The following is a 25579-nucleotide window of genomic DNA, read 5'->3' on the forward strand; positions in this document are numbered from 1 at the left end:
TAAGTTATATTTGAATTTAGATTATGATTTAATTTTGTAAGTTAAACGAAGTACATTTCTTATTTTACATATATATTAATCCTTTCTATTATATATATAGTTTTACGCTAACTTACAATCATCCAGAAAAATCTTCGTACATCTTAGGAAAAGACCATTTTTATTTAAATAAAACATATGTAATACCGTATAATAACATATTTACTTCTTAACATATAAAGTAAATAACGCTTAATTGTTTCAGTATAGAACGTATTAATTTTGTGATTTTGAAATCAAACATGCAAAATTTTAAAATATTAGTATTTTATTTTGAATTGTATTCACCAACACACGCGCCACACACACGCGCAATTTAGATATAATAAATGACAATAAAAGTAAATTAAAAGACACACATATATTTTTGTGTATTATTGACATCTTCATTTCAATTTCTGTTACATAATAATCAAATTGAATATAATTCAATAATTTAATAGGCGTATTGCTAATAATCCTTTCCTAAACTGCTCAAAGTATAATAGATTTTGTGATAAAACCAAAATTCTTGAAGATAACTTCATAAATGGAAAAATCCATGATCAATTTTGAAATTCATAAAGGAGCCAAATTTAATTGATAATCTAGTATAATGTCAATATATTTACATATAATACAATATCTCTCACAAGTTATTGCTAATAAGCTAGTACATGATAAAACACTTAGTAACATTAAGCACGAAATGTTTTTCATGTAAAAACATTTAAAATTTGGATTTCAAATCATAGAGTTATGATTTTAATAAAGTTGAATGGAAACATATTATACCAATGTTTTTTATGTGAGAAGTTTTTAGTAGCATTAAACAATTATTTAACTATTAAAATATTAATAAAAGCTTTAAAATATTATGAATCATCAATTGTCAACTAAATATATGTTTTAAAAGTATGACAAAAAGATTAATTATCGTTTTTCTTTTTTAAGATTACAATATGTTATCATTAATTACATCGGCAACAAGCTTTCCCATTTCTTTATCATACTGCAAAACAAAGGAATGATCATAACCATGCTTACATAGTTCTGCATTGAGATCAGAATGCTTAGATTTCAAATCTTCATAATATTTAACTGGTGTCCAACCATCACAGTTGCCATAATACAACCATAATTTATCTGCATATTTTGAAATTATGTCGTCATCTCGTTCTTTTATTATTTCCATTTCTTCCTTTGCCATTTTAATTATCCTTTCTATGACATGAGGATTTACCAATTGAAGTAACGCGTTATTGTATTTTGAAGGAACTCCTTTTAATAGTGCTATCATACTGATAAAAAAGATTTTTAAAACATGTGGAAGAAATTGAAAAGTCCAAGCAATAAGAATGAGAAAGGATGCAATGCGCAATATCTGAAAAAAGTTAGTTTTTAATTGACATTCTATATGCTACTATGTAAAATAATATTTTGATAACGAAAGAACTTACAATTTTAGTGAATATCCATCCATTAGTGGTTGTGGCTAAATGTTCTATGGTTGGAAATAATAGATAACATTTGGTTATTTTTTTAGCAATGATATCATCTTTTAATATATTTAATATCATCCAACTCCCTATTGAATGCCCAATAAGATGCAGTCTTGCATCGTCTGGTACATATTTTTTTATGAAGTCTTTCTGTAATTAAATTATGACGATTTAAAGTTTCCTCCGCAAAGCAATAAAATTTAGTAAATAAAAATACCTTGTGCTCTAATTGTGCCATTAAACTATAATGTTCGTTCCAAGTTGAATTACTTGGCATAGTAATTGCCAAATTGTTCGGTGGTTGTACATGACCAGCATTTCCAACCACCCAAACAGGTACTTCAGTAGGAAGTCTTGATTTTATAGTTTTTATAAATCCCTCATAAAATTCTGCAATGCCAGGGTTACCCGTAATAACAAGTACTATGTCTTTCTTACCATACTCTGCAAGGCCTTCTTCTACCCAACGACCTTCTGTAATTACTTGAGTTGGTATGCCATTTATTTGTAACATAGCACGTTGCATATTGTTTTTCGCTATAATAAGATTTTTAATATATATAATATGTTTCTATTTCTCTATTAGTATCTATCAAATTTATTGCAAAATATATTTAATTGCTATGCATTATATTTGGTTGTCCCAAAAGTTTCTTTCGTTTTATTATATTTTACCTGTAGTAACGGATCACGTATAAAGGCTATTTCTACTTAAGAATCTAGATATATTAAAAATTGATAGATGACTAATAATTAGATAAATTTAACCTAACAAGTTTCAAGAAGCAAGACTTCGTTGATGTTACACTAAACTTTTGCTTCGAATTTTGTGTTCTTCTTAATCAATTAATGACATTTCATTCTCCAGTAACAAATTTTTGTACTACTTAATATAGTACTCAATATAATAGAATGGATAAGTGGGGAGGTAGATAAAACCGAAAGTTCGTCCAAAGTCGAAAGGTACGGACTAAACAATAATAAATAAATAAATAAATATAAGTAACTTACAATTTTAAGAAGCTATATCTTTAACATTAATACATAAATATCGAAATAAATTTTGGTGACATTTTAGATTGTACATATGCATGTTTTCAATACATTGAAATGAAACTATATATATATCCTATCATCGAAGAAGCTAAGTTGAGTAAACTATAAAGTCCAAATTACGAAAGTCCCAGTTCAATTCCAGATGTTTTATATTCAGCAAAAAAAAATTTTTTTTTGTGGTTTTGTATATAATTTTATGAAACTTTGTAATTATTTTTATACGTCTAGAAGTTTACATTCTTTTACATTTTTATAATAATTATATTTTACCGTAGTGTATACAATAAAATTATATTGCTCAAATTTTAATTTTTAATACGATCTTATTCGGACATTCATTATGTGTGTACTTACACACATTCTGTTGTAAAAGTAATAACTGATAATAGGAATTAGATGATCAAAATATAATTAGGATCAATCACTAAAACAGAAGGTATAATTATTTTATATATTAAGTCATCCCATACATTCGTTTCGGTTTTTACTATGGTATTTGGACCGGAATTTGACACATACCTGTAGATGCTATGAAAATATGTAGTGAAAACTAATATGCTATGAAAACATTCTCATTCTACAACTAGTCTTCTGAAACTTGTGACTCTACACTAAAATATTTTTTGGAATAATTCTCACCATTTCTATATCATTGCGATACTAGAGCATGTGTGGCACAAAATGTACAAAAGAGTTACGTGAATATTTAATTGGGTAGTTTTATCACATATTCCATATTCTCTATATATTGAATTCCCAAATTACTATTTATTTCTCCGCTGTAATATTTTCTAGCTGGCAAAAAATTTGACGATACTTATTGAGATTAAAAGATGAAAATCAAATAGTATTTTATAAAAATTTATAAATGATTGTATCAAAAAATATTTCAGTGAAAAATCACAAATGTTTTATAGCGAAGGTATAAAATATCTTTACCAAAATGATGGGAACAGGTAGTAGAACGGGAAGATGATATATTTTCGATTTCCATAATTTAACAGGTGTGATTGAAATTTTGTTGTAAAAAGTACACTGGAAAAGCGATCTTATGAAATGACAATATAAAATATTATCATACAGGAAAAACTTTAACGCAACTATAGATTTTAATAGGTAACTATTATGTTAACTAAACTAATGTTTTTATTGCAAAATTGTTTTGATAAGAAATAACTCTTATAATATACAATTAATATAATATACAATTCATAAAAGATATTTAACCCATAATTTTGTTTCTGTAATTATCAATATTTTTAATAATTTAAATTAAATAATTGTGTAACTGAAACATTATTTCGTAAGAGAAGTATTTTCTGTTTACCTATTGTGTTGTAGATATGTAAATACAATAAAATATCTTAGCAAACTCCTAAATTACAGACTATATAGAGCTTTTAATTATTTTCTCTTTATATCCAGTAAAAACTTATGCTTCGTTATGCTTTTTCTCCTCATTGTGTAAAAAAAGGAAACAAATATCGATATTTGCAAAACCAATGAGTTTCTGTTTTCCAAATTAAACAACATAATAAACGAGTTAATATCTAGCACGCCGCATACGATTAATTTTGGAATTCGTACAAAGTTGCAATATTAGCACTAATTTTTTAATCACATAACTAGTATGCGCGTCCATTGGTTGAATAAAGTTGTCTACGTATGTAAAGCATTGCCAAGTTAAATATAGCCAAGTTACAGTTTATATAAAGTAGCGAGTGTTATTTTAGTAAAATAAAGATTCAGTATAAATCTCTATAGGCGCAGAAGTTAGTGGGCCGCCATTTTGGTAGCTTCTCTGATAGCGTATTTCCCACGGTGCACTGCGACAGCAGTAGACGCGGCAATATCTGCTCCAGGAGAATCAAACAAGTGCGAGAAAGGGCGAGATAGAAAGGTATCGAGTGAGAGAGAAGAAGATAGTATCAAGGAGCGACAGCTAGATAGAGATGAAGATAGAATGTATTAGAGAGAGAGAGAGAGGGAGAAAGTGAGTGAGTGAGTGAGAAGGAGAGTGTGTGTGTGTGAGAGAGAGAGAGAGACAGAGAGAGAAAGCTAGAAAGCCGCGCAGGCAAGGCATCGTGTACTTACAGCGTGTATGGTAGACAAAGATGAAGAGAGGAGTCACGTTGAGTTGTATCACTGATTCCGGCTGGTGGAAAGATGGCGGAGGGTAATTCGAACACGCGTCATATAGCCCTGTATGCTGCGCATGCGCAACATAGGTACTACGTGTGACTGCGATGGTGTCGGTAGGCGGAGCGGCATCCAGAACTAACTTGTACCGGGTGGTACCGCATCACTGTCAGCAAAAACCGCATAAAACGGCACCATTCGCTTCTCTGGTGTAACGATGCAGGGGGGTGGGGGGTTCGGGTTGCTCGTGGGGCAGGACGGAAGTTCAAGGCAGCCGTGGCGCCACGGGGACGCACGGGGAAGCGCCATGCTGACGATGACGCGCACGCACTTCCAGGTAATCGGATGACCGTTCTTCCGTACCATTTTATTCTCTTAACTGGCCATTTCGGATGAAATTCAATCTCTGCTACAGAATTTTTCATCATTCCTACCCTTCTTCTTTTTTCATTTGCATGAATTTTTAGACATTATTTGCAGTTGGAGAGACTACGTATGGGAATGGTCACGCATGCGGTTATGTATCTCGTCTGGATGAGTAATAAACGACAGATACGGTGGAGATCTTTGTTGTATACGCGAATTGATTCTTGGAAAAATACAGGATATTCTGCAAGAGGAAAGAATGTTACAAATAAAAAAGTATAGTACATATTATAATACGTTATGGAAATATATATGTAGGATTGAGGTTTAATTATGAGTATGATTCTATTCTTATGGCGTTTGTCTTATCAGGGTTACATATATTTGAGGAACTATTGCATATTAAATTAAAGATCACATTAAGTTTCATATAGTTTTATTGCATTTGTACAACTAGCGTTTTTGTTACTTCCAATACATTTAGTACGTATTACATATTTTATAACGAAGATTAGATCTTAAATTTAATGCAACAGATACTACCATAAAGAAATAAATACATACATAGATGTTTTTAGAACTCAAGTACTAGGTTCTTGTAATTAAAATCTATACTTCCAGATATTTCTATTCTTCTTTTAATTTGTAGTTCTAGATATTATAATAAGAATAATACTTTTCTTCTGGAACTTCTTATGTTTTAATAGAAATTTGTGAACAATATTCATATAAACATTTGATGATTAATAGAAACGTTCACTCGTATATATGTATACATATGTATTGGACATATGACATCGACGGTTGTTTCAACTGTCACATTTTTATATTCTTATATTCATTATTATCTAAAAAATTTAATGAAAAAATGTGAAATACGTAGAGTATTATTATATATGCCTGTTGTATGATTTTTGAAAGACGTTTATTTGTTGCGATATATTTATTGCAAACAAAGTAGACACCATCGTAACAACTGAAATACTATTGCAATACGATACTTACCACTACTTACCACGTATGTAGGTAGTTGTACATATACAGGGTGGTTGGTGACTGGTGGTACAAGCGGAAAGGGGATGATTCTACGCGAAAAAAGAAGTCGAAAATATAGAATAAAAATTTTTCGTTTGAGGCTTTGTTTTCGAGAAAATCGACTTTGAATTTTCGCTCGGTACGCGTGCGGTACGTTATAACGGATCTCACTGTAGATCGTTGTCTCGATGGAAAAATTAAAAAAAAAAATTAAAAAAAATTTTTATTCTATATTTCGAGTTCTTTTTTCGCGTAGAATCACCCCATTTCCGCTTGTACCACCAGTTACCAACCACCCTGTATACATATTTAGTAACAGATATGCATGTTAATATCTTTAATATTTTGATACATACATATGTAGGTAATACGTATCATATTTTAGTATAAAATTGTAGCATTGTTAAGTGCATAGATATAGGTTTATACCTAGGTTTATAATATAGTATGTACATATAGATACCTAACCCTAACCTCACCCCCGAGTACATTATACCATGTATAAAACGTAAAAAGCAGATATAGGTATTGCAAATGTATATACAATATTAGCGTTGCACTATAAAATATACTATTACAATACGTCTACCATCTAATTTCCATTTGTTATTATAAAATTAATTGTACGAAACCACGTGATCAAATTGTGTTATTTATTGTTGTTACGTTGATACCTCTACGTACATACTTACATAATACGTACCACAGTAGCAATCGTAGTGTATATTGATTAATATATGATTTTTAATACTTCTCAAGTTATAATTTCGGATTTTCTTATGTCGTAATAGAAGTTCGCTAGAATATCTAATCATAATGAAATAAGCGTAGTACTAGGGAATACTCCTCGTCCTGTATATTTTAACAAGATATTTTAGAACTAAATTTTAGGAAAGTAATGTAATAATAATTTTCGTACAAGTATTTCAGGTATTTGCGTGAAAGAAAGTATTTCAAATCGGTTTATACTGGCAAGTCTTTACGCAACCTTATCATAGACATTTCATTCGTTCAATCAATCATGCGTTATCTAGATACCGAGATACCATACGTTATTTATAAAAAGTTCTATAATATTTGTTTGGCAGAAAACTTACTAACACTCAGAAGATTATGCTCTACAACCTAGAGATATCTAATAAATAGCGAAGCATATAGATATTTTACTTCCAATGGTTCAATTTTTATCTTACCACGAGAATTATTTTATATTAATATCGTAAAAATGAAATTATCCATACTTGGGTAATAATTTAATTTATAGATTACTTACTTCATAACAAAAAATACATTTTATCTTTGAAACAAACAACTTATCATAATTTCTTGAAACTGTAAGTATGTATTTATGTACTTAAGTATAAGTATAGCGATTTTCAAGTCTTATCATTAACAAATAATTATTTTATCTAGTAATAATGCTTAGGTATAGATATAAAGTCCTATTGATTAAAACAATTGAGAATAAGAATGTTTTTTTAATCATTCAAGAAATTTGACTGAAAATTAAAAATGAAATACATATCAATCATATTAAGTAGCATTATTGCATCTATAATTTTTTAACGAGTCTTCAGTTAACAATTAAAACGATGAATAATATGATTTTGCCAATACAACTTAAAAATTGTATGTATATCTAAATGCTTAAATTGTCCTAGTTATAGGTTACGTTGTGAAAGAAAGTTACCAATATTTAGTTGATACATACCTAATTATATACTCAGTTATATTATATATTAAATTCCTTATTTTATTGCTTTCATCGCAATATTTCCTGATATACGAGAGGCATATTGTAATTTTCCAAGGAAAAAGAATCATACAATTTTCTAAAGTATTAACTTTCCATGTTTAATATTACGAAGCACGATAATATTTTGATCATTCCTATATTTCGATACGTTTAATCCAAATTCGTATATAAACAAGCGTTCAATTCACATCCTTTAATCTGAGAAATACAACGTCAAGGAGAAATCAAAAAGAGCGTTCGAACATATAGCATACGTGTTTATCGCAGACAGAATTTATCTGTACATATTTGTTTGCTGCATTCACATCCAAAGTTGATAAAAGATTATTCATTCGAACATTTAGGTACTTTTCATTTCGTAAATTATATTCCATCGTAATTCAAGTTACATTTATTTGTTTGTTCAAATATTTCACATATTTTTGCAATTTTAATTTACCTTTTTCATTCTTATTTCATTTACAGTTGTTCTCTTAAATACTCAACGTAATATTGCATATAATTTTCTTTGATCAGGTTGTACCTACTTCAAAAAAAGCGCGCGAGAATATTCAAGTTGTCCGAACGCACTTTAGGGGACTAAGGGAGTCCTTGTGAAGTCCCGAAAAAAAGAGGCGCGACCAAAGGAGGTGTGAACAGAGCGGAGGGCGTGGCAATGGGCGTAACCTTCGAAACGTCCACTACCCTTCTAGGCGTTTCGCCAGTTAGCTGTTAAGCATGGTAGTGGGGGAGACGGCATCGAACCCAGCTAGCTGCAGTCACAATTCAACCGCTCGATGGTGAGTACGTTATAATGCGCCGCGTTACGGGTAGAGCTCCTTTTACCGGAAACGAAGGAGATTACTTGTCCGTCGATTGAATCTTGACATATGTATACGTGATATTTTGAAACGAGTTATACGTCATTCCACTTATACGGAAATATCAAGCAATGTAAATTTTCTCAGTGCGCGACCGAACAAACCTGTGAACGTGACGACAAAACTTCGTTTAATAAAAATGCAAGCTTGTTGAACGTTTGGAAAAAGCGATTCGTACGTTGATCGGGTATCAAGTGGATCGTTGCGTGTGTTTAAAAAATTCTCGAGCTACCGATCGAATGCAAGGAGAGCCGCTAGGTTTGTTAGGTTGCACAGCTTTAAGCCGGCCGGCGCCCGCATTAAAGGGAATATAACCGAAGCGTATAAGTCACCGGATTCCGTTTCGATTATCGTTGTGTTGCGAGTTGCGACTCTTCTCCAATTCGAATTTACTAATCGAATGTCTGTATCGAATTGTCCATGTTCTTATCGATATCTTCGCGGTCTTTATGCAAGCGAAGTTCGAGAAAACGTTAATAGTGCCGAAATGAGTACCTTGCTTCGATACGAACTGAGGAATTTCAAAGAACTGTAAGAATTCTTATTCGCTAAATATTTCGAGATATTCGTTGAAAATGTAGCTTTTCGTGGTTCGTAATCCCAATACCTTCTTTCGACAGAAGGACGACAATGCCAAACGAAGATCCATCTCCATAAATATTTACCTGATTTGTCCTATGTTTATTACTTCATCTCGCTCGGTTCGGTTTTCGAACGTATTAAGTTTTTATCGTTGCGGATCGATTAAGAGATATTTGATACGTGAAAACGGACATTCTTGTTATTGGCTGTTTCCAACGATTTCGAGTGTTCGAGAGAGATCGCGAGAGCCATGTTCTTTGTTTTGGAGTGAATGTGCGGAAGTTATACGAACTTTGTTTACTGATTTTGTTGTTTTGCTTGTTGCGTATCTATAAGTGAAACTCGATGTCGCGCAGTGAATAGTGAACAAACGAGTGAATTACGGTGGTGTGTTCGAATCGGAATAAGAATCATAACAGGAGTAACGACTTCCGACGGCTCCGTTATTACGACTTGGTGTTTTTGAAGAAGCATGATTTTTTGAACGGATACGTTTTTTTCTTGGAGACATCTCTCCAGGATGACCAGAACCTGTCTTTACGGAGCGTTCGTATAGTCGTCACAGTGGAGTTCTGCTTAATCGCAGGTAAGTATTGTTACGAAACTTTCACCACGACGAGTTCAACGCGGTTGTACTTGTTTCCGTTTTGTCGTGCTTTCAATCACGAAATTGCGTTTATGATTTAAAATTCTTCACTTCGGAAAAGTTCGATCGAAGTTTCTATCGAAACTAACTTGATGCTTCGAGAAACTATGTAAGATCATTGCGTGCTGATGGGATTTAAATTTTTGGCGGGTTTTTTATGAATTTCTTGCTTCACAAAATACATATCTAATCTCAAGGTGTAGGTTATATGATATTTCGTTTTCGCGCCATTTTATGGTAAATCGTCGTTAATGAAAATTCAACATATTCTATTATAGATATAGAATGTTATAGAAAATTACAGAGGGATTATATGGAATATTATAGAATTTTAAGGCGTTTAGAAATAGTTGAAATCAAAATGTGATAAAATTTTATGATAATTGTACATGTAAATATTTATTAGCTTATTTTTAACATTAATGTTGTCAATGGTATCTAAATTCGAAATATAACTTCTAAGATGTAATCTTAGGCGTATAAAAATTGATATATAATAGTATATTAGATATTACAAAATATTTATTGCTTAGAATAATGAAAATCGGGTGGCTCGTATAAATCGAGAGTTTTGAAGGAGTTACAAAAACGGTATTTGCTTATGAATTTTGAATGGGATGTCTTCTACTGATACACAGAACACCGTCACTTAAGCTAATCGTATAGTGTGACGTATATCATTTTTCACGTACAGTTTATTTTTAATTGTTCGACAGGAACCATTCGCCGGTAAAAATAAAGACAATATTTTCAGTATGAGACATATTTGTTAAGTTAAATTATTTTTTTAAAAATAGTGGCAATAATACATTATAATAGAAATTAGTTGCAAAATGTATAATAGCAATTAACTGTTCATATAGAAGTTCGACTTATTCGGAATAGAAGTTGAATAATGAAATGCGATAATAGTTGTCAGTACATGGATCAAAGAACAACTTGTGTATTTTAAAATCGCAATTGTGTAATTAAAAAAGAATTGGAAAATCCGCAGGTATTATTCAGATAACAACAACAGTAGGTACCATTTTTAATGTATCACATAATGAAACCTCTGCTAATCGGGAAACCATAAAATCGAATCTCGATCAGTCGATATATGTATTATGATAAAAATCGAAAAGTGAGATCACTGTGTTCGATTCGATTCGATTCGATTTTCATATATATATTACTCAAAATATGCACGTAAGACATACATATGCAAGTTTCTTGTCCTGTTCTTGATAACGATAAAAGTTTGTACGAAATTTCTTTCGCTTGAAACTTCTAGGTAAACACACAAACACGGAAGATCGATCGGAGCACAGTATCTAGCGAAAACAGTCGTTCTCCGCTATCTCGGTGAAATCGGTCATTGCTTTCTTCGCGGAGAAATACGTACTATTATAATCTTCGAGCGAACGACGTCTCGATGTATCGACCATCGATTTCTTTCGCATTTTTCCATGCGTTTACCGACATTCTACGTCGTGTCGCGTATTTTTCTGTCGGTATGATTTAACGATCGGTCGCATTATCGGTAGCGGCGAATTTTTATCGAAGAAGAACGCTTTTTGTACGATGTTTCGAATGCATCCACTGTTAGATAGGTTAGGTGAACTTTATCGTTTAGCGACGTTGCGTGTTCGTGTAATTCTGTTACACCTAAGTTGTAAGCTGTTTAGTTTCGTTAATCTCCAGGAGGTGTCCTTTGAGTTAAAAGTTCGCAGGATTCTTTCATGGGATTCCATGCTATAGAAAAATTTATATAAGGTTCTCAGAAACTAAACTGTTCAGTTTTCGTTTTTATTAATTTCTTAACTTCATTACATAAGTATATGATGAATATTTTCAGGAAACAAATGACTTACTTTCATAAGTTCAAGATGACGTAAATAATAGAAAATGCAAAGAACGGTGTTTGTAACATCATTTTACTTTCTGAAGAGCTCGCGATATAATATAATGGTTCACAAAAGTTTTCGTAAATTTGCCATAGAAAGTTTTTATATAGATATTGTTTTGTTTATATATGTTTTATTTTATTTATATTATTTATTTTAAAATCTAACATTATGAAAATTTTAAAAATTAACATCATAACGAGGTGCAACTGCCACGACTATATTGGTATTATAAAACTTGGAACCGATTCGAAAATATATATAGAAGTTACAAGATATTTACTGCAAACATATAGTAAGTCTTTAAAATAGTACCTTTAAGTATTGAACCTCATTAATATAATGAATAATTGATTTCCGTGATCTCTGTGAAAAAGATATCTTGCATTAAATATTTTGCAGCTTCTATGTACAATGTATATACATTTTCAGATTTATTTCGAACATTACCGATATAACCAGTACTATCTCGATGCGGTAGTAGTGAAATTTCAAAATGTTTTGTATAATGCACATAATATATTGATAAAGTGTTTCTGTAAATGTTTAAATACTTTCCTGAGTCACTATATATAGAATGTTTGGCATAGTGGAAGTAAACAATCGACTAGCGAATAGAAATAAAATAAAAGAAAACTAATCGAAGAGTCTCAATGGATATGTATAATAAGCACGTATCTAAAGACCAATCGTCGCAGAGATATTTAGTTTCCTAACCTATAAGTTCGGTATCTGTACATATGTATGTAAGTACTTATTTACGCGCCGTATAGTATTATAAAATATTCAACAATATTGAGAATTCCGCGTGTTGATACTAATGCAAATCTTCGGAATGTATTTTTTCTATAGATTAGTTTTGTTTACACTATCGATGACAGTATGGAAAAACAGAAAGAGAGAGACACTGCAGTCGAAACGAACACCTTTTATAAACAAAAACTGATAATCTACCGCTTATGAGAAGAATTAGGAAAATTATATTTGTTCGAGTATTTATAATATTAGCATTTCCTGTTACTTTTCACGCGTATTATTGATTAATCGAATTTATAATTCTATAATAAGTAAACGGTGTCTCGTGTACTGAATTTTTTTATATATATGTACATAGCTTGCCTCTTCGTGGTACACGCGGTCGCGTCTCGCAGGTCAGATTTCTGAAACTTTCTTTTTTCAGGTTCAGCCTTTACTGACCTTTCTCGTAAATGCGTTTTGTCACTCGTGCTTCGCAGAGGTATACAAACGAACACGTGGTTCCATAAAACGGGACTAGCTACTATATATAGGTATGTGAGTAGCTCAGATTGGGGAACTGTAGACTTACATTTGTTTTCTCTAAATCCGTATTTTGGGATAGATAGTTAGGAATTTTAAATTCTCCGTTATTTTTTCTTTCATATTTTCCCTTTAGAACTTCCATGAAGTAGATTGTGAAATTACTTATTTGCAAAGTTATATATTGAGTAAGAGTACGTGGTAGTCGTATACAAATACATAATTATAATCGAAGACAAAGGAGTAGTATGGAGATATGCAAAAGTTTCTTACTACGAATATTATTTGACTACGAATTTACAACACATTTGGGAAAGTCGTTTGATTTTGGTCGATTTTGTTGGTTCATGCAAATTACTGGAGAATGAAGCTTCTTTGTTGCAGCGTCCTCTTCAGTTACGAGAAAAACAGAACTAAGGAGAAGGACTAAAGCACAAAGAACAATTTTTGATAGTTTAAGTTTAAACACATGGTAATCTCATATTTAAAATTAATATTCAATCGACTAACATCGACTATCGAGTGCAGTAAAAAATACGAAAATGAATATTAGAGGTAGAAAAAATCGATTGTATTTTGCGTATTAAATAGAAGTTAGATTTTTGAATTTGTTCTTTCGGCACGTGTTATAAAATTCTAATATTTATTAACGGTATATAGGTTGTAATTATTTATAATTATCGTCATAAGTTACGGAAATAAATTACAAACAACTAAGAATCATACATGGAAAGAGTCATTTGGAGTCAACCTCTAATTTCAGAACTTTCCTTCTCCTATCTTCTTTGTACAAATTTTGGAAGAAAAATAACACGAATAGAATGAAATTTTATCCTGTTTGTGCATTTTCATCTTGATTACTTTCTTATCTAGAGTACTTTAACCCTCTTAGCTTTATCTATTTCAAGCTGACTGTCGTTTATTTCTTCGTGTTCACTAAATGTCACAAATTACCGTAATTTCTCTTTCCCATTCTAGTTAGAATTTCTATATTTATTTTTAACCGTGTGCTGCCGATTTTAAACACGCGCAATCCCATATCTTCTCTACATACAGGATTGTTTATAAATACAATTACCTAAACATAATTACCGAAATTTTACAAATCACGAAATACAAGTTACGAAACAAACGATATTTTACAAGTAAATCTTACAAATTATAAATTATCTGATTATCCTATTAAACGGAGAATGACAAAACCGCGATACGAAGTTTACAAATCGTAAGTTGTCCATTTACTAACGTCACTTGCATCAATTGGTAAATTATTTTGTAAAACAGGGTCCTGGTGCAAAGAGCACGTTTCCGAATAAAATAGATTGGAGCGTAGTAGCGGTTACCTTTAATTAACGAAAAATCCGAATAAACTGGTGAAAACGGGGAAACAAAACGCGAAGTTTAAAGAAAGGCAAATTTATTTTTCCAATTAAACTCGAGCAGAAAAGTAACTTAAAACGGTTGAAAAATTTGTTTCTGTATTTCCCTGATAAAAGCATTGGGAACGCGGGAACGTAAACAGCAAATTGTACATAAACCACGATCAAACGAACGATGTACAATAGCACACGAAAGTATTCGGATACCTACAATATCATAGGAAACTTCCACGTAGATATCGTGTTCGATAAATACAATTATTTTTTTTTTTTTTTCAAATTTTGTTAATACCAACCAGATACGACTGTTGTGATTATATTTATAAAATTCAGGACTAATTTCGAACTAATATAATTAGTTATAAACAGATACTTGTTATAAACGTATATTTAGTAAAAAAAATTAATATACCAAATGAATAGTCATTTTAAATACATAAGCGCTAAAAATACAGGGTGACTGGTAACTGGTGGTACAAGCGGAAAGGGGGTGATTCTAGGCGAAAAAAGAAGTCGAAAATATAGAATACAAATTTTTCGTTCGAGGCTTTGTTTTCGAGAAAATCGACTTTGAATTTTCGCTCGGTACGCGTGCACGCGTATCGCGTCTCGTTATAACGGATCTCACTGTAGATCGTTGTCTCGATGGAAAAATTAAAAAAAAAAAATTTTATTTTATATTTTCGACTTTTTCAACCCTTGAATCACCCCCTTTCCGCTTGTACCACCATTACCAACCACCCTGTATAACGTCACTGAACATCCAGGTTTGTCAATGTAACAAATAATTGATACGTACTTGCACTAAATATTTTGTAGCTTGCATATACAGTTTCAGATTTATTTCAAACTCTATCCGGCAATATAGGTACGATATTCGTTAGAACAACTAATGAAATTTTTAAGTGTTTTGTATAAAGACATATAGGTAATATATTTATAAATTTGCACAAGCGTTCGTACGAGCTGTTGTACAGCTTGTTGTCTTTATTTTACTCAAGTATAACAGACAATAAATAACCGACAGTATCCAGCTATTTTATTCGATGGAAACTGCCGTCGGTTTGGACGCTTCGATGCCAAAACGAACGGCCGAAATATTTTGCGTTATGGGCAGACGAACGTCGTTCATCTTGCTGCCTACGAATCCCTGGTGCTTATTCCGATCGATTTAGGCAGCTTTTCAAGCGTAAAACGATCGTAGTTGAAATAATTGTTGGAACGACGACACACCGCTTCTCGTTACCCGACGAAACGAGAAACTCTTCATTGACATACTCTCGTTTTTCCATCCGTTCTCTGCCTCTTCCTGAGCCCCTTTGCCCGATAATTACCTAGATCAATCCTTTCTCGGTCAGTCCATTGTCTTGGCTATTAATATACTTGAGATGTTTTTTTTATGTATTTATTGGGAAATTTCAAAGATGCGAAAGTTGCATAGAACACTGGTGATACACGAAAACACGTAAATTGTTCAAAATATAACGCGTCTTGGGATATTTCATTGTCATTAATCCCATTCACGAAAATATGAAATTGTCTATAAAATTGTCTATATCTGCAATTTACAGTTGTTGATATTAAAAACGCATTTGTTTTTTTCGATGATTTTCCAAAGAGGACACGATACGCTGAAACTTCTGACAACGATCTTTTTTTTTTTTTTTATTTTTCAAGATCTCCTTTTGGATTCATCGCCTTGTAATCAAAGTTGTAATAAGACCGTTAATAAATAACGACTATATATCGAACGAGAAAAACAAGGAGCGTATAGAAAATAATAAAGATTCAGTTTTTTTCTCGGCTGGCTCGAAGGCCAATGTACGAAGTATGCACAATGCACACTCTGTGACGCATTGTAGACAATCGTTACTTTGTTAAAGTCGTCTATTTAAAGGTAAACTTCGCTTCAAAATAATATTGACCATTTAAGTACAGAATATTATCTGTATACCTAATATTTGCTTGGTCTCCTCCTTGAAGCTTGATGTTTTTTTTCTTTTTTTTTTTTTTTAGCAGAAGAAAGGAATTTTAGAGAAATATCGATCCGTTACGATGAATCGACGACCATTGAATCTGGCCGTTTAAAATTCTTCGTAATAAAATACGCGATGCTAGCGCGAAGACACGATATTCTACAAGTCGTATATCTTCCCTTTGTTTCGATCGCAATTAATCATGCCGGTATAAATATGACTGCGATGTTTGGGATTGTCAAACCATCTGCTACTAAAATTCTGATCTAGTATCGGATTTTCTGTGCAGCATTAGGTCGAGCATTGCGGTATCGCAATTTGAAACGTAATCCAAGCTAGGATTTTAAATAATTACGGTGGCTGGTTCGCCGACTGTTACGTAACTTTAGCTTTGTTAAAAGATAGACAAGAAGTAAAGTAATAATACAGCGGCAAAGAGAAGGAAAGTGAAAACCATCTTGTCCCTTCATCGTTCATGCCTCGTTTTCAGCACATTCTTCTCTTACAAACTTTGAAAACTTGACAATTTTTCAATGTAATTGATTGAAAAATCTGGAAACTCATCTTCCTTTGAAGAATATTACATATATTTCTCAATAATTTTGTTCTTCGTATCGAACGTGATTATTTTATTACGAACATATTATTTTATTGTAGCAGAAGGCTTCGTGAAATCTTCTTGTAGATTCAAGTAACCAACTGATTACGAGATAAACGTTTATTCACCTTTGTCGTTTGAATCGAGCAGAGGAGTATCCGGAGCGTATACGCGACGTGCTAGCATTTCCAATTGTTGCACTATTTGTACGCCGCTAAAGTGAAAGTGATAATTCCGAGAAAATTCATTTTTAGTTATCTTTTTTTTTTTTTACGTCAATCTCGCTTTCTCTTTCTATTCTAGTCAGTTAAAAGGTAGGACGAGTATCGTTGCTGCAATATGCAGGGGTCAAAGTTCTTCGAGCTTGGCGTTTTACGTTATTATTCAGGAAATTAGAGATATCAATTACTTTTTCAAAAGAGTTCAGTATTTCTCATTGTTACGATCTTTCTTTAACCGTGATCATGGCCGAGTTTCGAGTTTTACGTTTTTCTTCGAGGTATCACAGTCTTCAATTATTCGTTGAATCTTCTTCAATTTTTAATTATCCAAGTCTTTGTTCGCTTATGCTATATCGTAGTATACTATGATGTTTGTAGCGACAGCAATCGAAATAATAGTAACATTGAAAGTTCCACATTTTCCAGCTATGTATTGGAAAATATAGAAAATATAATATAGTAATTATAAAACAAATAAAATAAAAAATAAAATAAATATAAATAAATATGAACAAAAAATAAATTAGAATTTAGAAAAATATTTAGAAAATTTAGAAAAATAGATTAGTATGGTAGCAGAGTGAATCAGAGTAATTGTAAATCATCTTCTTATGAACCAGGTATTAGATCCCTTGCGCGCCAGAAACTTTTTTGATTTTAAGCAAGTAAGTGTACCCTTTGGCAATGAATTTTTCTTACAATTCAAAGTTATTTATATTCTTTGCCACTTTCCATTGACGAAAAGAGAACAAAATAACAACTTGCTTATTTCCAACATTGTTAAAACGTTGCAACGAATTACACACGACAAACGTTTTAATCAACGTACGTGCCAATAATAATTTTAAAATATCAGATCGTATGGCAAGTTCTTTAAAAGATTATCAAAGAACGTTACCTTTATATAAAATCTTGGTGTATTGGGTTGGCAACTAAGTGACTGCGGATTTTGTCATTACCACCTAATGGCAAAGTCCGTAATCACTTAGTTGCCAATGCAATAAAATATGTCGTCGACTATGTGCGCGTTATTTTCTTTCATTATCCATTGCGTTGGTTAACTTTTACTCCACCGCTGCAAAGCTGTCGATCTTTTGTCAAAAAATCGCAATACGTGTATTTTCACATTCTTTAAGGATGTAACATCGAGAAGCGAACGAATCTATTACACAATACGCGATTACATATTAGGTATACAATTACGCGTATACGAAATTATTACACGACACAACCTAATATTAGCTGTCTTAGGGAAGCTATATAGTCTGAAATACAGGATATTATGACGGTTGGAAGATAGCGAACAGTGGATCGATTTTTCCGCAGTTTTAGATTCCTGCTAACGAAAGTGCCATTTTCATCGTTTTTTCTTGTGCAGTTTCGTGTTCCATGTTTCGTTGAAAGCATGCATTACGTTTGTAGTCGACAGGTGTTGTACAGAAACATATAGTCACGTTTAAGATTGTACGTGAGATGTGAATAGAGAAGCTGTATCGTCCTTACGTAAGAAGCATATGTGCGCGCTTCTTTTTCCTTTCCGTTTAAACTATTGGTAAAATCGAATTAGACGATTATCGCGCCACGTTATTTAAGCTATCGATAGTTAATAATTATTTAAAACCACGATCGTCCGATGACACGTTGGATGACAGGGATTTCTAACGCATTCGATTTCCAGAAGACGTAAGTTCGCGAGTAACTGCAAGTATCACTTTTAACGCGTAAAGAAAAAGAACGAAAATATCGTTTAATCCTTAGAGTGCTATGGACGCATATATGCGTTTGTCAATTTTTCCGAACACCTACGCAGAAGAAATACTATTACGTTTGTGTGAGCATTCCTTATATACAGGGTGGTTGGTAACTGGCGAAAAGGGGGTGATTCTACGCGAAAAAAGAAGTCGAAAATATAGAATAAAAATTTGTCGTTCGAGGCTTTGTTTTCGAGAAAATCGACTTTGAATTTTCGACTCGATGGAAAAATTAAAAAAAAAAAATTTGTTTTATTCTATTTTTTCGACTTCTTTTTTCGCGTAGAATCACCCCCTTTCCACTTGTACCACCAATTACCAACCACCCTGTATAATGCATATATTTTATATCAAAAATCTACTGCTTCGAAACAAAAATTTAGTGAATTTCATTTAGCGTCGATAAGAGACATTTTACGAAAATATTTCCAACGTAGAAGCATGTTAAGAGGAGGAAAGAGAAAGTCCGAGGATTTATCATTTCGCTTAATTGATAGGCATTTTCCATCAAAATGCCCTAATCGTGCCGGCACAACACAATTATCGAGAAGAAAATGTGTTGTTTGTGTGAAAAATAAGAGAAGGAGCGACACGCGATACGAATACAGAAAATGCGATGTCGGATTATGTGTCGATAATTGTTTTGAAATTTTTCACGCACAACTGAATTATTAACTTGTCTTGGTATTTACTAAATTTAGTTTTCTAGTTTATTTCCCAAATTCTAGTTTATTGTAAATTTCAATGTTTATAATAAATAATTAATACTAAAAAATAACGCCCTTGAATCGTTTAATCTCGTGCAAAAAAATTACTATAACTTATCACAGTTCAGTCTAGCGAAAAAGTACTCCGTTCACACTTAGCTGGAGAATCCATTGGATTGGCAACTAAGTGATCGCGGATTTTGTCATTAGGTGATATTGACAAAATCCGCAATCACTTAGTTGCCAACCCAATAGTAAAGAAATTTTGAATTTTTACTGGTTCGATTGACGAAACAAGATATTAGAAGGTAAAGAAACGCTTGAATTTTCGTTATCGTTAATTTACCACGGTTTCAATTTTTATAGTTAATCGAACGAATAAAGTTCGTATTGTACGTAACAAATATATAAAATGTTATTTCGTTGATAAGATTTGAAATATTTGAGATATTTGTAGCGATTATCGGATCCTAGTTTCCGAATCGAGGCAGAGAAGCTATAATCAACTATAATTCCTTTCTTTACCCTCGTAAACAAACAAAATTCCAGTTATAGAGGTTCAAACATCCCCGTCATCGTTCAAATTATCGAGTATCACTCATCCTCCACTATCCACACTGGATAAATATAAACTCGCGGTTAAACGATTGCTATAATCAATCGATGCTAATACTCTATCGATGAATATGACTCGTATCGCCCTCAGCGATAAAGATTGAGAAAGTCCAGTTAATGCTAAATACGTCAATTTTTTTCAAGCCAAAATCAGGTATACGAATCGTTCGTATAATGAACCTGGACATTCCGAAACGCCTGGGATATCTAATATTTGTAAATATTTGAAACGTTTCAAATATTAGATCCTGACATTCGAATAACAACGTGGACAATCATATCGTTTACATAGAGCAGTCAGTACCAAAAAATTCAAGCTCGTGACAAATGAATAATATTCCAGCGAAGATCAGGCAAATCGCGAATATTTAGCGTTTCAGAGTATTCAGGAAATTTCTTACATTTAGGCGTGACAACACTCTAACGGTGATATGTAGGTTAATATCGCTTTCGGTAATAAAATTGTAGAAAGTCCAGCTAATACGAAACACGTAAATTCTCAATGCAGAATTGGATGAATCGAGAAGTCACGGGAACCAAGATGTAGCCAAAAAGAAAAATAAAAGAGATTTGCAATATTTCGGCTACTTAACGTCTTTGGATACTCGAAACGGTTCGAGTATCGAAGCGCTAACGCTCGGATGACAACACGCGATGACGAAAAAGTTGGAGCTGACGATAAACGAGTAATTGTCAAAGTAGAATCAGGTTAGATTACCTAACGTTATGCAGCGAAATTGCAAATGCGAAACAACAACGATACACGACGTTTCGAAATGCTTGCGATACGTAGGCATACGTACGCATTTTTCGATACTTGAAACGCTCAAACTTAATAACGCGCACCGTTTACGACAACGACAATTTACTGAACGAGCAAGATCGAAAAATTCGCGGCTACGTTAAATATTGTGTTGGCAACTAAGTGATTGCGGCTTTCGCCAATATCGCCTAATGACAAAATGCGCAATCACTTAGTTGCCAGTCGAACAAGTAATCGCCGAGTTGCAATCGGATAAATCGGAAATGCGACGTAACTGGAATACGTACTTGAATTTCGGTTTGGCGCAGCTGGGAATTCGAGGCGAGAGACGCAGGGATCGGGCGTGTATTCCAAAGGTTATAAAAACCGGTCCTCTCGGTTTTGCCAGACGAAACATCGAGGCGAGCAGAGGCGAGAGCACGACGTTCCAGTCGCTTTGCCGAAGCAACAGCGATTAGAAACGACGAGCTTTCGCGAATTCTCTGCCTAATCGGCTGCATTTTTTAATGCCATACCGTTGCTCGCGTCACGATGCTTGGCGAAATACGCGAACAAGGGAGCCCGAGGGTGGAGGACCGATTAACCCCGTCGATTAATGACGAATGGCTAACGAGCCACGAAAATCATTCGACGCGTACACGCGCAACTTGCCTGGAAGAGACGAGACCTCGGCTTTTTCGCCCTACGCGGTGTATTTCTGTCGCGCCTTTGAGCTGTCCACGCTTTTGCGAATTTTCATCCCAACCTGCGTCTCCTTTCTGGGATCAGAGGGCTCGGGAAATTGTTGCGAAAATTCCTGTACCAATAAACTATACTGGTCGTTGTATTTTCTTATCGATTTTCACATCTTTTTCTCTCTCTCTCTCTCTCTCTCTTTTCTTCGTTTAAACACGGGGCTAGCTAGCTCGTTTGAGATTGTCAGATAAAAGCAAGATAGTTTAGGATGGTCTATTTTAAATGCGTGTTAAGGTGACCTAGGCTTCTTTGTATCGATGAGAAATGGTTTGGTGAATACAAATTGGAATATCCTGAAGCGTAGCTGATAATAATAGGATAAAAATAGCGATAAAAATAGAAGAATTAATTTTAATTTTATTTTATTTACGGGCTTCTTTACGTGTAAAATAATGCGCCATACGAAGTAATATTGGTGGTGAGACGAGAATAATACTAGGTGCTATTATATAAAGTTTATGATAGTATAATAATAATAATAGTAACAATAGGTGGAATATCGTAAACGATAAAACTCAAAATCAGGTTGAATTCGTTAAAGAAACCGAAACGATCGTTAAAACAATATAACGATATTTGTCCTTATCGTCGACAATCGCGCAGTTAACGAGGCGTTACTTTGAATTAATTAAATTAATTCTTAACTCGAAGGAAAATAGTTTCGTCGTTTTTTGACGTTTTATATCAATGACAATTTTTGTTAAGAAATTCTTTCGTTCGTGGAATCAGTTATTTAGCAAGTAAATTCGAGACTTAGGCGTATACCGTTAGACGAACGTTTAACGATAATAACAATGGTGGTTTAGTACAGAGTTTGAGGACCGGGTGTCCGTGGAAAGTCCGCGTAATTACCCAAACATCGTAAATATTTTTAAATTCTTACGTTCTACGAAACGTTCGAAAGTCCGTGAGATTCTAACAATTCCGTAAACTTGGAAGTTCGAAGGGAAAAGTCGAGACGTTCGAGATCCTACGAAGAGAAATCCCACAAAGTTTTCGAATTCTGAGCGATTCTTCTACGATTTCTTGCTCGAATTCCAAAAATTCTCTAACGATAAGGAAACACGATCGGTACGAAACGAATGCAAGTAATATACAAGTACACGAGTCTCGTTCGAATCTCTACAAATCCTATTATCTCAAAAAAAAAAAATCAATTTACCGATTCGCGATATTATCCTGAAAGTCGCGAGCGATCGGAAGATTTTACTTGCTGCTGTAACAGCTGCTATAATTTTCACGATTTTCTCGCGTTTGGGCGCATGTACGCGTGCGATCGTAGCAGCAAGGCAAATTCCCTGTTATTTGAATATTAAGCGAATTCCGTAACACACGATGTGTTTACCTTTTCGTTGCTCTTATTCGTCAGGTCGACGTAATTATTCGTTTCCCTGGCGCAAATAGCGAACTATCGTTCCCGATTCGCGATCGATCCGTGAACTATTTTCTGTCCGTATGTCTGGGAATTTCGAACGGTGGAAGTTTCAATAACAGCGTTTTCCATCGCCAACACACAACTTTTCTCCCGTCGTTTACGACTCTGCTTTCTACCGTATTATTTTCGCGATGTTGCGGGAAAACTCTCGCAGCGGAGAAGTGATAGATAGGATTGCTCTCTTTTTAACGAAGCAACGAAGTGTCCGAGGAATGTTCTCAAAGAAGAAATTCAACGCCATAGAGCAGCGGCTACGTTGTTCGTTTTTTAGACACGTTACGACACCGATACGTAGTTCCTGTCGTGGTTGTCAGCGGTGGTTGCAACTTCGTTATGCTTTTTTTTTCGCGGTAGAGATACAGATGGCTGCAAAAAATATTCGCTCGTATCCTTATTTTTCGGTGAAGCGTTGTTTTTCCGACTCTGTGTGTCCCATTTTCGTGGTATCGAATTTTTAGCGATACGAGGGCAAACGATACGAAACTTGGTAGATACACAGATTTCAGTGCAATCAATTAACGTCTAATCGCTGTAATAAATACAGTGTGTCGATATTTTTTTGTAGCCAAGATTATACGCCTGCATTATGTACACGTGCGTGTTCCAAGGAGTGAAAACACTTACCGTATTCGATTTTATTTTATTTTGATACGTAAGTCACTGATACTGAAGCGTATGTAAAAAAAAGAAAAAAGTATATAAAAAAAAAGAAAGAATTGTGATATGAGAATGATAGAGTGACTATATCAAGCTTGGAAATGAAAAATTCTATGCAAAATTTTTCGGATTGTTTATATATGGCAAAGTGTGGAAAATGTGCTGCTAGTTGGAATAAAATTCCAAAGAATAAAATTCGGAAGAGATCGAATGGACTATATTCTTATTTATAATTCTAGAAAGCGGTTATATTACGAATGTAACAAAAATATACTTGTCATTTGATGTCTTACATGGGATGTTTAACAGGACGCGTACTATCGTACAAACAACACACGTTATGATCTAACGCAAACAAAATAAATTCGGTAAAATTCGTTAATGATTTTAGTCTGTTACAGAATTTAGTCCGTTCCACGAATTTTTCCAAAAATGTTAATAACTTTGAGACACGCGTTTCGAAGACAAGTGAAGATACGTGTTTAATTGCAAACAATTTTTAATCCTTAACGAGCGTATGTCAGCCGTGATGCAACTTTGTAATTCTACCGTATCGCGCGTATGTATGTCACGGAGGAGGTGATTTAAAAACTAAAAAACCTCAAGTTGTATCGAATTACGATAGGTTCACGGGTGGCGTGAACTGGGATCATATACTTTTGTAAAACGTGTAACAGAAAATCATTCTACCACTTTGGAGAACATTTAAAAAATCTCACATTTGCCACGTTCAAATAGACGATTAAATCTTAGATCTACAGATTACGATGGAAAATGATGGAAACGATGGAATATTCAGAGAAATGTCTGTATGCGAAAATAATATGTTTTCGTATGGAGTAATTCAGTTTGATATTGAATCCGACGCTTTTCGTACAAGCAGCGAGTAAAGCGACGATCCAGCGGCAAGTTACGCGCGAAGCGCCAACCTTCGTTAAGGTTTAATAGCGTAGAAGTAAATTTTAAAAGCGTTTCCTTGTAAAAATCAAAAATATACGACCTGGATTATCTTTCTTACGTCGTCGTCCATTCTTGTTCTTGCTTTGTATCGTATACGAAAGCATTGACGAAATTCCGCGCTATCGCGTTGCTTTCCTTTCCTTCGACGAACGAACAAGCTTACCGTGCTCGTTCTTGCGATAATAGCAATATCTATCGCTTGGAAACGTTCGAACGCGATTCAAGCGCGCGAGAAAAATTGCTAGCGGATCGAACGTTTCGCAGGAAGTTTGTTTCTCGTTGGCGCGAACGTGTTGCACGCTTCTCTTTTATCATGGTTGGTATTTTTGAATTTCACTGGAACGGCGAGAGACTGTGCAGGAACCAGTGCTCACACGGGCAAACAGTGTTTGAGCGTGGCGTTCAATAATTAAAATGGAAACCGGCGCTCAAACGCAATATTGCGTTGCAACAATGGAAAGTGTGTATTATAAAACAAGCGGCGTGCACGTGTTGTATCCTTCCGACGATCTAAGCGCTCTACATGCTCTGAAAACTCCCATTATTTGCAATTTTAAATCCGTCGATTTGTATGTTAGGTCGTTAGGAAACTCCTAAAATTGATGGAAATCGGAAACGTTCGACGATTTACGCGATATCAAAATGGTAATACCTTTTT

The 25579-nt window shown here is 33.7% G+C and overlaps 2 protein-coding genes across 4 annotated transcripts in view; one reads left to right on the forward strand and one right to left on the reverse strand.

The window, feature by feature from the left end:
- Positions 1 to 186: 186 nt before the first annotated feature.
- On the reverse strand, positions 187 to 2451 carry LOC117235063 (lipid droplet-associated hydrolase). Of its 2 annotated transcripts, XM_033496737.1 has the most exons (4): positions 2196 to 2451; positions 1738 to 2057; positions 1479 to 1670; positions 187 to 1402 (listed from the first exon to the last, which is right to left on the reverse strand). In XM_033496737.1, the coding sequence occupies exons 2-4, from the start codon at positions 2044 to 2046 to the stop codon at positions 974 to 976; spliced, it is 930 nt and encodes a 309-aa protein (XP_033352628.1). In that variant the 5' UTR covers positions 2047 to 2057; positions 2196 to 2451; the 3' UTR covers positions 187 to 973. The 2 variants fall into 2 exon arrangements, with proteins under 2 accessions (XP_033352628.1, XP_033352627.1); XM_033496736.1 differs by lacking the exon at positions 2196 to 2451 and having other exon boundaries at positions 1738 to 2152.
- A 6191-nt stretch (positions 2452 to 8642) lies between these two features.
- Positions 8643 to 25579, forward strand: part of LOC117235011 — a 346097-nt gene continuing 329160 nt past the window's right edge. For both annotated transcript variants that reach the window (XM_033496632.1, XM_033496633.1), the window contains exon 1: positions 8643 to 9900. The gene's annotated coding sequence lies outside the window, so the exon portion shown is untranslated. The remainder of the gene's footprint in view (positions 9901 to 25579) is intronic.

The sequence above is a fragment of the Bombus vosnesenskii genome, unplaced genomic scaffold (genome assembly GCF_011952255.1).
Source record: "Bombus vosnesenskii isolate JDL3184/JDL3185 unplaced genomic scaffold, Bvos_JDL3184-5_v1.1 scf7180000013314, whole genome shotgun sequence".
In the NCBI taxonomy this organism is placed as follows: domain Eukaryota; kingdom Metazoa; phylum Arthropoda; class Insecta; order Hymenoptera; family Apidae; genus Bombus; species Bombus vosnesenskii.